The sequence below is a fragment of the Peromyscus eremicus genome, chromosome 12, assembly GCF_949786415.1.
Source record: "Peromyscus eremicus chromosome 12, PerEre_H2_v1, whole genome shotgun sequence".
NCBI classification, from domain to species: Eukaryota; Metazoa; Chordata; class Mammalia; order Rodentia; family Cricetidae; genus Peromyscus; species Peromyscus eremicus.
Genome location: NC_081428.1, coordinates 9,685,130 through 9,698,438, shown reverse-complemented (window position 1 = coordinate 9,698,438; position 13,309 = coordinate 9,685,130). Strand labels below are relative to the sequence as shown.

Sequence of the window (13,309 nt, the reverse complement as noted above, 5' to 3'; positions counted from 1 at the left end):
AGTCCACTATTCAAATACGACATTCCACTTCTACACCGGATCAAATCCTGAAATAAAAGAATATTTGCATGGGTTTTTAATATTTTTTAAAGGTTTCTCATCAAACCCCAGAAACATAAAGCCAAACTGAGACATCACCAAAATATATAATTAATATCTGAGCAATGTTAGCCATATTTATTAGCAACTCTTGCATGTGTTATAGATTTCATTTACAGATTTCAATCTGGCAGTCAAGGTGGGGGCACTGGACCCCATTTCCACCTAACTCATGATCATGTAACTTCTTACCTGCCTGCAATTTTGCATATATTTTAAAATGTAGCTTATAAGAATAATCTCTCTTCCAAATTTATATGGCATAGTCTACCTAATATTCCCTCCATATTATAATTATTTTATACAAAATATTGGTTTCTAATTCCCTATGTAGCAGAAAAATCAGTCTTCCATCCTAATAATGTGTTTTCTTCCTTTCACTGTGTGAAACTATTAACAGATAGAGAAAACAGAAAAGTTGAAAAAATTCTATGAATATAAAAGGATGAATTTACTTTTTAAAATTAAAATGGCAAGTGCAAGATACAGCAAAGCTTAGGGAGATATTTTGAAATAGTTTTGAAGACAAGAAGATGAAAGTAATAATGGTCCTCACAAGATACATAGATGTCCAGTTGCATATTTTTATTTAAACTTACATCCTTCCCCTTCATAAACGTAAAGGCATTGGCAGTTTGAGAAATTGCTAAGAGATACATGAAGAAAGAATTATGTTTGACTTTTGCGAGTCTATGCATCGATAAGAAAACCATTTAGCATCTCCAATGAAATACATGTTCCAATTACAGGGACTCGTAAGTGTGAGTAGAAGTCAAATTCCTAGACTAACATAAGAGATCAAAAGACAGTGTGGCTCTTAACCCAGTAGGTAGGAGGCACCTTTTACATTTCTCGTTTCCCCAGTAGAAGATCAGAAGAAGCCATTCCCACAGGTTGGCTGGTAAGAAACAGACTGGCAGCTTTTAGAAGAGAAGCAGGTTGGGCGGTAAAAGCTGGACCCACAATTTAGGGATGAAAAAGTGCGAGTACCACATCCCACTGACTGGAAACCACGGGATCCAAAGCCCAGGGTTGGGTAGCCACAACCAAAAGACTGGAAGCCTCTGGAACCGAAGCCCAGAGATCCTGAGAAAGGTGACTGGCAGGGTCTGTAGGACACTGGAACCCTCTGGTGGTAGCAAGGCCTCTGGCAGGGTCTGGAGACCACATAGGATGTGTGGCAGCTGGTGGGCTCACAGAAGGTTTCCTGACACCCACTGTGGAGAGAGGAGCCCAACTGGTGGGTGATGGGAGTTTGGAGGTCAGTGCTGTAGAAGACATTGTTGGGGTAGGAGGAACCACAAGAAGAGATCTGATGTTGCAGGTGGCCCCCAAAGGACTGGGAGGAGAAGTTTCCAGAGCAGCTGTTGTAGGACATGTTGAGAGGAGAGAAGTCTTTGCGGAGGAGGGTGTTCAGAGTTTGAATGACCCTGCTTGGACATACAGCATTTATATATCCCTGTCCTTGGGTGCGTCATCCCCATAGCACATGAACACAAGTTACCTCCGGCTTTAATTGAATGGAAAATACCGTCATAGTCATGCATATTTACTTTTCGTGTGGTTTCAAACTGGATAGAGCAGTGATGTCTGCGGCCCTGGAATTCAGGTAATAGTGTTCAGTCTTCAAAGCTATTATTCATCTTCCATCAGCAAAAGGTCACCCTGCACATCACTCAGAAAACTGCTTTAGAGGTAGACTGTCTGGGCTGAGGGAAGCCAGCTTAATTAAAAATAATTGATACCCGTTGCACAATCTGTCCAAAAATTGTTGCCATCTGGCTAGCAAAGTTATTCGCTGATCCACTCATAGTCACTTCTTTTAAACAAAAACACACACTGATTGCTGCCTCAAAATGGCAAGCTTCCGTGATGAATAGTATCATCCAAACACTGATATGCAAGATGTATGAGGACTTAAACAAAAAAAAAAAACAAAAAAAACAAAAAAAAAAAAAAACAACTGGACCTCAGTTTAAACGGCTTTGCTGTGATAGGGAGAAATCCTTATTTCTCATGCATCTGCCTAAGAATGGAATCCAGATATTAAATGCCAGTATAACTTGTGTGTGTGTGTGTGTGTGTGTGTGTGTGTGTGTGTGTGTGTGTGTGCGTATCAGTGAGTGGGTATGGGCTTGGGGTGGGAGTGGTTAACTGTGCTGTGAGCTAAACACTTCGTGCTTTGTGCTGGTTTGAATGCTAAAGGTTATTCACTTAAGACGATAAAATGCATTAAAAGGAAAAAAATCTTGAGGTAATGATGTTCAATGTATCTCTATCTCTAATGAGGGTCATTATTTCCCACTGAAAACAGTTTCCATAACCTGGTAAATGTCCTCATTCTAAAGAAAGCTTATAAAGCAATTGCCTTGAGGTGTCAGGCCAAAGCAGCCATTGCCAGGAGAGGCTTCCTCTGCCCCGAAGGCAGCATATATCACTTTGACTTAAATTGTTTTCAGGTGCTTTTGACAAGTATCGCAACATGTCCAAAGTGAGGGTCATATTTCCTCGATTTCCATGGCTTGTGTTCCACCTCAGTGCAAGAGTCTAATGAAGACTGATGCCTGGAGCTGGAGGAGGAGAAAGTGTAGAGGGCTATTGGTGAGCCTTAGGTGATGTTTGATTTGTTTCGTATTATAGAACAACATTTCCATCTAGTTCTGAACAATAGCGATTTTTTTTTTGGATGAGAGAGCATTATTTGCTTTCTTTATTTCTTCTTTTCTTCTTTGCTTTATTAACTTAAAATGTTCAGACTCAGAAAAGTCTAGAATTTGTGGGAGATTTTAGCAAATGTTTCCAGCTTTTTTTTTTTTAAATCAGATCAGAATTCTAGTTATAGGAACCTGATTCAGTATTCCCAGAACTCCAGGATAGAAGTTTCTTTACCTACAATAACAGCTCATTTTGGATTCATCCTTCAAGATTAGACCAAGTAATCATAATTCTTCATAAAATTAGTCTCAGCTCATTTTCAATGTAGAAAATAATTTATGCCAAGAACGGATGATATACAAAGTTTTTCCATTTCCACAAGGTTATTTAGGCCATTTCCTGTACAGCTATCTATGTTGTGCCAAACGGAAAAATACAGAAAAATCCCAAGACTTAGTTTTCTAGGAGGAATATATAAGTTAATTGATAGATACTCAATTAACAACCCCCAAATCATCTCTTCTCCAATTCACATTCTCTTCTCTTTTGATAACCTTCCCTACCCACATTTCAATATATGTGGGTCATTTGTATAACCATGAATTCTTCAAATCCTTGATCGTTCTGTGACATTTGCATGCAACAGATACTTTCCACATTTCTTAATTTTTTTTTAAACTTTATGTAGGAAAAAAAACCCACCATCTGAAATAAAAACTAGTATGGCCATGAAATGTTTATGCCTTGCTGCTTTGTTGTCAGTGACACCAAGAGGGGAGAGGTGTAGTTTAGGAAGATAAGGGTATTTTGATAATCAAGCTTGTTAAGTTTATGAATGACTTCTACCACAAAGCAGTGAAGTTGTGGGGACATTGGTTTCTAATTCAAAAAATAAAAATGAAAGGGCTGACAGCATACCCCAGTGTGGTAGAGCTTACATGAGGCTCTGAATATGTTACTCAGAGGGAACGAACAGAAAAGAGGGAAGAAGAAAACAAAAGAAAAGAATGGAAAGGCAAGACAACAGAGGGATTCTGATTCTGTGAGAAACCTTTTATAATATAATTAATGTTCTAAGTACTCATGTAAACGTTGGTCCTCTCAACCTTATATAATCATGTACACAAACACAGGTTGACAAAGTGTATCGTGAACAATGTTGAGCTTCAATTTTTTCCTTCTGTGGATTAGTATTGTATTGTTCTCTTCATAATGTCCACAACATTTGGAGGAAGAAATATAAAATGTTGATTTCTTTTGTTTTGTCTTCAATCAAGTATCTAAACTTGGAGCATCATAATTCTATTTCTAGAATACAAACTTTGGTAGAGGGCTGAACCCTGCAGGATATTGCTGCATCATCCATTGGATCATATCTTGAAGGCAGGAATTAAATAAAGCATCTATCTACCTTAAAGACTCAATTATGTTGGCTTTCATTCGACTTACTGTAGATATTGAGAAACTGCATTTTTGCTTCATGAATAATTGCTTTGAAAACGAATGAAATTCCTTCATTTAGAAGTACACATTCATAAAAAGTCCTTTGAAGGTTAAAGTATTTCATTTTTACTGGAGCCTAATTAGGCACTCTCATTAAAATCGACACAGACGACTACACCCATCTCTCTGGTATATAAGGACCCGTGTTAGATGGTGGTATTCACACTCACTCGCAGATTCGTCACTGCAGCTCCACTGAAACCAGAACTCCTGACAACATGTCTTACGTTTGCAACTCTGGAAACTTCTCCTCCCAGTCCTTTGGAGGTTTCCTGAGGCAGCCGATCTCCAGCTACAACTCCTTCTACCCCAGCAGCAATGCTGTCTATTCTCCGAAGAACTTCCAGCTAGGCTCCTCTTTCTACAATGGACAGCAGGAGACCTTCGATGAACCCCTGGAGTGTCACACACCGTGCTTCGGGACCAGATCCTTCCAGGCATCCTGCTTCCGGCCCAAGCAGTACTTTTCCAGGCCCTGCCATGGAGGCTTTACTGGATCTTTTGGATACGGCAATTCGGGTTTTGGATCTTTCGGGTATGGGAGCTCTGGCATTCACTCTCAGGGCTGTGGGTCCAGCTTCTACCGCCCAGGTTACTTTTCTTCCAAGAGTATCCAGTCATCCTATTACCAGCCAGGCTTTAGCTCTCGCTTTTGCGGGTCTGGTTTCTGAACATCCCAGTTGTCTCATGATGGTTTCTGCACCTTATGGAATTCAAACGCCTCCTCCAACACCTAGGATTCATCAATGAGCATTTGTCTCTCTAGGATTCAGCATCATAATCTACCTGGAAGCAAATGATTTTCTGAGGACAGAGTAACTTTAACCTTTGACCTTTCAACTCTACCACAAGAGAGAGCTGGTATTTTAATTAATATGTAAACGCTTGGATCTTTTCTTTTACCATCCATCCCTCTAAATTTCTTCTCCCATTATTTCCTTAAGATTCCTCCACTCAAGTTCATTTTAAATAAACTTACATCTCTAGCATGAATTTTGGCATTCCAGTTTGTTTTTGTTCTTGTTTTAGAAATGACATATTTATTCAATGCATCTGATACTTCAACTGTTTTCAGATTTTTTTCCTCTGTCTTACATTTTGTCTGATAGAAAAGCAGAAGTATTAGAAGGAAATTCATATGTGTGTCCTATCTCATGCCATCTTTCATATCTCGAAAGATTTATATTCCCCCATGAGTCCATTTGTTCATGTAATTACTTCAGACGTCTTGTTTTCAGTGGGGCATTAAATGGAAAACAATTATTGAGTTCGTATTGTGATGAAGAAGGTGTGGATTCTCTCCTTTCAAGAAGTGCAATTCTAGCTTAACATCGTGTAACAAGTCAATAGTGTTCCAAAGAAACACTAAGAAGGGCTTCACAAAGAGGCACAGGATGTCCTGTAACTCCTCATTAAAAGCAGAAAGCGTTATTTATTTATTTATTTAGTTAGTTAATTACTTCATTTAAATCAAAAGGATCTTACTGATGTGTCACACCACTTGGAGTCCATTGAAGAGCAGCTGGCACAGGGGATTAGGCAGGAAAGGAAACATCATTGGAAAGTCCCAGTGAGGGAAATGGCAAGATATCTGGAAGGTATGTCTGAGCCTCAGAAGGACAGAGAGAGGGAAAGATGGTTAGCTCAAAGATCCCTTTTGTCGGGGAGAAAGGGTACTAGAGATGAACCCAGTTTGTTGCACATGCAAGCCGTTGGCATATAAGTAAGATACTCCTGAGTTTTAAAGTAATTTTACTTTGAATAAGGTCTTGAAAAATTGCCCACACTAGCATCAAACTTGAAATTCTCTTGCCTTCGCCTCCTGGGTAGTTGAGATTATGAACATGTAGCACCACACCTAGATTTTTAGAGAAGAAAAATAAACCCTCCAAAATTTTCTTGGCAAGTTAGCTGTCTAAGGAGATCTAGAGCTAACAAAAAACAGGTTTGTCCTGTTGCTACTGAGAATTGATTCACTGGGAAGAGAAAACAAGTGGTAGATACATACACTAACTGATGGACCTGTCGATCAATAATACTACCTAACGTAGGAAATATGAAGATTACTATTTCATAGTATTCATGGTAAGTGTTTGTTCTGTTTTTAAATAAAGTAAGAAAAAATCACTAATAGATGAAATGATATATGATTTTCCATGAGTTACTTTAAGCAGAATTTGTTTGATAAAAATTAATCCATATGTCAAACCATATATAGGACTCAGTACATGAAATTCCAACTATGTAACTGGATAGGAGGGAGGACTGAGAATTATTGGATAGTTATCTTTGCTTTAATTAGTATTAGGCAGAATGCTTTTAATAGGTTAAAGCCAGGAGACTGTTTCATTTTGTTTTTCTCACACCTCTAAACTATGTTTTTGGTGTGAGGCTCTGAGTTCTATGAAACCCTCAGTAATACAATGGAAAGGTCTATTCTCAAACTAAGATTCTAAGAAATATTTTTATTTCATCTTAATAGCTAAACCCTACCTAATATTAATTAGCACTTGTACAGCCACATTTGAAAATATGTCCTTTCCTTCTCTTCTGGCCTGTGGTGAGGTGCTACCATCCCCAATTCTTAGGGGCGCTTTATTGTGTCTAACTTTAAATCTTTTTCTGGTACCTTGTTGTCCACAAATGTAGGCCTCCTCACTTATAAAATAGTTTAACCTAAGAGGAGAATGAGTGGAGACATAATGACAAATCAACACAATGCTTTAGAGGACCAGTGGCCACACTACTTGGTTGTTCCTTTCCCTTGTTGGGATGGAAGACACCAAGGTTAAACACAAGAAAAATTTCACTAGTGCTTCAGAAAATTCATATTGACTAACATATGGATGACCATAGCATAAAGACCCATGTAAGAAATTCTTTAATGAGGCAACAGTTTATATATGGAGGTATTTATTTCTATATGGAGTTATATATTTCTGCCTGCTCTCCTTGCAGAATTATTGTGGATTCTATTGTGGACCACATGGCTTAAAGTTAGAATTCAATAACAACATAAACCTCAGCAAGTCTACAAACTCATGGAAACTGAACAATCATCTGAATAATCCCAATTTCATTACAAAGAATTTTTTTAAGGAGTCTCTCTCTCTCTCTCTCTCTCTCTCTCTCTCTCTCTCTCTCTCTCTCTCTCTCTCTCTCTCTCTCTCTCCCACTTCTTTCTTCCCTCCTCCCTCTCTCCCTCTCCTCTGTTTTCCTTCATGCCTAGCTCCCTTTCTTTCATCTATCTATCAATCTATTGTGTTCCAGAGAGATTCTCAAAGTCACTCACATGACTGTAGCATATCAAAGGCTGGAAATTCATGAAACATTTCTATTATAGTATTTTCTTTTATATTTTCTGTGATTTTCATCTTCTTCATTGACCTTTAACTGAAGTCTTCATCATGACACTTACCTTTAGGTTGGATCAACCAACCATAAATGGGAATTGCATCTACAAAATACCTTTATAATGACTTCAAGTTTATGTTTTGTCAAACAGCCACATACCACAACTGAGCCAAATTGGCATGTAAAATTTACCACGAGTGTCTATTTCCTAGAAAACCTGGCTTTTGACAGATTATTTCATAAGTATAAAATCTATATGGCTAGAAAGGACTCAAAACAAGAGCAAATGAAACTCTTAACTCATAATCTTCCTATTACTTTCTAAAATTTATTTTCATAGATTTTTTTTTTAAATCTTAGATCCTAATGTGAAATTTATATGAGATTTTCAGCATCATTTAACTAGTACTCTGTGGAATTTGTAAGTTTCTCAATGAAATACCTGTGCATATTCAAACAGTTGATATTTTGTGCTGCTGATCCCTCGGCACTCTACAGTGACGTGTTGGTGAGAACACAACAGTGTACAAAGCCCAGCTGCATATGTGAGGCATGCTAGGACAGAGGGCGGTATCGAAAGAGTCTGGATCTATTTGTCCAATTTATGATGTTTCTGGCCAACATATTTTTCATGCTTATTTTGTTCTTTTGTGACCTTTCTGTCACATCCTCTCTTTTTCATATTCTGCCTTTTATAAATGTGTTTCTTGAACTTTAACGAAACATTTGCTATTTTTGCCTACTCAGTGTTTGGTCTCTATTCACATTTGTATTGGATACTCTTTATTAGAATTTGAGTTCTGTGTCTGATGTGAAGATATGAGATAACCTCTTCCTCTAAATCACAGTAGCAATGTCCAGTTGAGACAACCAAAAATGTCCTGGATTTTGCTAAATATTATCTCTAGTTCACTGGTTCTCAAACTGTGGGTTGTGACTCCCTTAAGGGTTGAAAAATTCCTTCACAGTGCTCACACAAGACCATCAGAAATCACAGATATTTAGATTACAATTAATAACAGTAGCAAATTACAGTTATGAAATAGCAATGAAAATAACTTTATGGTTGGGGGTTATCACAACATGAGGAGCTGTATTAAAGGGTCGTGACATTAGAAATGTTGAGAACCACTGCTCTAGGCAATGTTTCCATACTTGAAGAGCCACAGCTTTAGATCTGTGTCCTAGGAAGGAACTATGTGGGTTTGTGCTTAGCTATGCACACTGAACTCTCATTCAGTGAGGATGAGAATAGGATACTGTGGATTCAACATAATATCACTTTACTTATGGATGAGGAATTCAAATTATAATTAAATAAGTAACTTTGTATACATAAACCTAAAATGATGACAAGATGGTTACATGACAAAGAATAACTATGTTTATTTTCTGATGGGACTGAAATTAGAGAAAAGTAATAATGGCATTTTGGTATTCTGTTGGTATCCTCTCTGTTCTAAAATGCTTGTCTATTGCAGTCTTGCCCATCAGGGTTATTACAGACCTAGAAGTGATAGTAAGGCAAAATTTGTTCTCGCTGTTCTTTTAAGAATCAAAACTACTTGAGACCAGGTACTAGTTCATGAACAATTTCACTGTCTTCTGGGAGTTACAAGAACTTCCCTCACTTTGTCCTACTCCTTCTATGTAATGTATACAACCAGGACTTAAGATATTTTGAGAACATGGCTAAAAGTTATAGAATTGACCATAAACTACATTTTTCCAACCATTGTAGCCATTACCATGGGTTTACAAGATTCTTAATATCTCATTAAAAATCAATTAAATTTAAATAGGTTTAGATTTCATTAAAATATTTAAATCTCATTAAAGACTGTTAAAGCTGATTTCTATGAACATCTTCAGTTCTTGCCAAAGTACAATTTAAAATAAGAAATGGTAATGTAGTTGACACGTAGATAACATTCGTATCACAGATTAACTACAGTTTTAATTGGAATGATTGCCATAGTATTATGTCTGCTTGTCCTGGTGGGGGATGCCCATAAATGTGGTTAAATATCTTTCCTAGATATACTATCGGAGTTCCTCTACATGAGATCACTGTGTGAATCTGTAGACTCAAGTAAAGACAATGAGTGGAGGCATCCTCCAAACTTTTGGAGTCTGAAAAAAAAAGATGGAAGAATGATGAACTCCTTCCTTTTTGTGCCCGCATACCTGCCAGATCAATTGTGTGTCTTCTTCTCTCTAGTACTGTGGGTTATACTTCAGGATCCCCTAGTTTTTAGGTCTTTAGACTCAGCTTAGACTTCAAGTTTATCACATGCTCTTCTATGCTCTTTAGATGGAAGATCAAGGGACTTCTCAACTTTCATAGTTATGTGAGCTCATTCCTGATATCAAATATCTAGATCTATAGATATACATACATTCAGATAGATAGATAGATAGATAGATAGATGATTGATAGATAGTTAGATAGAAGATAGGTAGATAGGCAGAATGTAGATAGATAGATAGATAGATAGATAGATAGATAGATAGATAGATAGATAACAGTGAATTAAATATGTTATATACAAATGGAGAACCTTGGCTAATCAATATTTTATTGATATGTTATAGGAAAGGTGATTAGCCCAGGTCCAGACCCAGGGGTATGACTTGGCCTGCCCCAGCATCCACTCCATCTATGATCTGAGGAAGCACGTGAAGGGACCTGACCTGCAGATCCAAAGCTTCAGGATCTCCACAACATAGGGCAGCAGCAGGATGTCCAGGAAGAGTCCTAGTGAGGACCCAACATCAAATGTGAAGTGGAGACCAGGGGCCTCCAACCGGACCAATGACTCTTTGCAGTGAACACTTGAAAGTAGAGATATATGGGCAAAGGCATATATGGCATGACTTGACAGGTCATATTGCAGCTTCCATGATGAGATTTTTAATTCTTTTCCTTTTTTATTTTTCTCGTTTTATTTTCTTCTTTTTTGTCTTTAATTTTGTTCTATTGGGAGGAGTAAAGGGGCAGAGGGAGGGTATGAAGGGATGGGGAATGAATGGGATCAAAATACATGATGTGAAAAACATATAGAATTAATAAATAGTAAATCAATCAATTAATTAATTAATTTTTAAAAAGTGGAAGTGATTTCCTGGAGAATATTGGAGAACCATCACAGGGAAGACCAGGTGACTGTTCATTGTGAAAAGCGACATTTGGGGATGTCTGTGATATTACCTCACAGTACACATGAGGAAAGAAGCCTGATCCTGAACTACAAATTCAGTTTCTATGAGTACCATATGCATTATTTAATATGACAACGTGCCATAAAGAGACTAGTGGAAAATTCCAAGTAGCAATTTCATACCCAAATGTGACATAGACCGAGGTGAGGGTGTAGTGAGTTATTTTAATAAAATTCTTAATTTATTTTCTAGTCAAGATTTGCTTAAGATAAAGTCCTCAGAATTCCCTGTTCTACCATTTGTAGTAGTTCTGACAAGAATTCCATTAGAAGTATTTTGTTTTGTCTGCAACATCTTACAGGTAGGATAGACTGTAAAGTCGAGGATTTGTGGTTGGGTTGGTGTCCAGGTTTCTCTTTCTGGAGCATACAGAGTACCTTCTGAGCTAAAGAAACTAGAACATAGAAGTGAGGCCTTCGTGCAGACACCCCCTTGACCTTTCAATAACAATACTTATAATAACTTATTACTATTATTTAGAGTATATTTTGTATTTTTTAAAAATTTGTTTTACTTTTTATTTATGTGTGTGTCCAGACATGTATATGCAGGTTCAGGGAGATGTCAGAAGGAAGCGTTGGAGCCCCTGGATCTAGAGTTAAAGGCAGATTTGAGCCACAGTGTGGGTACTTGAAACTGAACCCAGGTCTTCTGCCACAGAGGAAATCAGAACTGCTGAGCTCTCTCCTGCTTCTGTTGCTGTGTCTAGCCATTGAACCCAGTCATACTTCTCATGGGCTGCTTCTGATTGGAGAGATGAAACTATGGATACCTGCAGAGCAGTCCTGTCAGAGGAGATGAATATTTCAACGCAGAATCAGAAATAGTTCTTATTCACAGTTTCCATTACCTTTATGCATAAATGAAAAAAAAAATGGTCCCAAGAATGTTCTGCCATTCATACCAAATTACATTTCTGGGCTTTGTTCACTAGGTAAAAACAATATGCAAATCTTTAAAGTTCTTCTTATGGGTTAAAATATAATTTATGAAATTTGGAATCATTAATGTATTATGTTTAGGTTATTTTCAAATAACTTATTTCACATTTTAACAAAAGCCACATGATAACATCTCCAGTTTCCTGACTCATCTCTCCAGTTCCTTTCTTATAATTTTATGCTTCTGAAATCAAAAAAATATTAAGAATTACTTCTTCAAAATTGTTTGACTAAAGTAATTTTCAGTTATTAGTTTCTGTGCCATTGAGGGTTATTTTAGAGCAGTTAAAGGAAGTATAGATGCTGAAAATTACTCTTAGCACATCCAGGAGCACACATGATAAAGCTTTATGGATATTGACTTAATCCAATGAGGCACAAATGGAAGAACAGTAACATTGAAAAAAATAGTACAGAGAGGTGAACAAAGGCCTGGAGCTGTGACTCAAAAGTAAGAGTGCTTGTTGAGCAAGCGTGAGGACCTGGGTATGGATTCCAACACACACATGAGTAGCCATGTGCATGTCTATAACCATAGCACTGCTGAGTGGGGAAGGGGAGGCTCGTGGGAGATTGCTGGCAGCCATCCTAGCTCAAGGTTGAGGTAGAGATGCTGTCTTAAAGGAGTGGTGCCGAAAGAGAAAGGAGAAGAACACTCAGTGCCCTCTTCTGTCCTCTGATGAAGCACAGGACAGCACTCATCAGCATGTACACAATCTATGCGCCCTGCACTCATAACCCCGCAGACATGAGGACACAATTAAAAAATACATGTTAATAGAATGAGTGAGGTTAACACTGTTCATGTCGATACCACAGGAATACATGTGAAATGTGATGCATTCTTACTACGTTTGAGCACGGATTTTTCCCATCTAATATGTAGGAAATGACTATTCCAATATTGACCTATATAACTGGATTTTACAGAACTATAGAAAAAACACAAAAAGAAAACCAATTTAAATATTAAAATATTTAATATTTAATTTTTATAATGTTATATGTCCCTAGAATATTATGTACATGAAAATAGCAAAATAAATTTCTAACAATAAATTCTGTACTGAAAATACAGTCGCAGGCTGCTATAAAGCTTTCATTCATTGACTATTATTTCATTTGATAATAGCATTTTGGAAGCATTCTCTGAATCACAATTTTCAATATATTGTATAAGGAGGAATTTGAATTTCTTTGAATTTATTAAATTTTTTCACTGTCCTACAAGTTAGAAATATACTATTTGGTGGATAAATATAATTTAGTGAAGAAATATTCAGTTTATATTTGTGAATATTTAGCTACAAGTACAACTATTTTATATCTTATGCATCATAAATGTGAGTTCTTTTAAATTTGAATTGCATTCACCTTCAGAACGTATTTTCTAGACCAGTAACACTAGGTAAGAAGAACAATGTATGCTTACTGAAAGTCTAGGCATCTCCCAGCCTCTGAAGGGGTTACAGAATGCTAACTCAACATCACTTCTCCAAGTTTCCATACATTTTTCTTTGGAAATCTGTTTAATC

General features: G+C 37.2%; 2 protein-coding genes across 2 annotated transcripts; one reads left to right on the top strand and one right to left on the bottom strand.

The window, feature by feature from the left end:
* Positions 1 to 970: 970 nt before the first annotated feature.
* On the bottom strand, positions 971 to 1,483 carry LOC131922159 (keratin-associated protein 14-like). The gene has a single exon (XM_059276859.1). The coding sequence runs from the start codon at positions 1,475 to 1,477 to the stop codon at positions 971 to 973; it is 507 nt and encodes a 168-aa protein (XP_059132842.1). The 5' UTR covers positions 1,478 to 1,483.
* A 2,992-nt stretch (positions 1,484 to 4,475) lies between these two features.
* Positions 4,476 to 4,928, top strand: LOC131922227 (keratin-associated protein 15-1). Its single transcript, XM_059276996.1, has one exon. It carries the CDS (start codon positions 4,476 to 4,478, stop codon positions 4,926 to 4,928), a length of 453 nt encoding a protein of 150 aa, XP_059132979.1.
* The last annotated feature ends 8,381 nt before the right edge of the window (positions 4,929 to 13,309 follow it).

Excerpts from the sequence above, each read along its gene's own strand:
- LOC131922159 (XM_059276859.1), bottom strand. The coding sequence starts at position 1,477 with ATGTCCTACAACAGCTGCTCTGGAAACTTCTCCTCCCAGTCCTTTGGG.
- LOC131922227 (XM_059276996.1), top strand. The coding sequence starts at position 4,476 with ATGTCTTACGTTTGCAACTCTGGAAACTTCTCCTCCCAGTCCTTTGGA.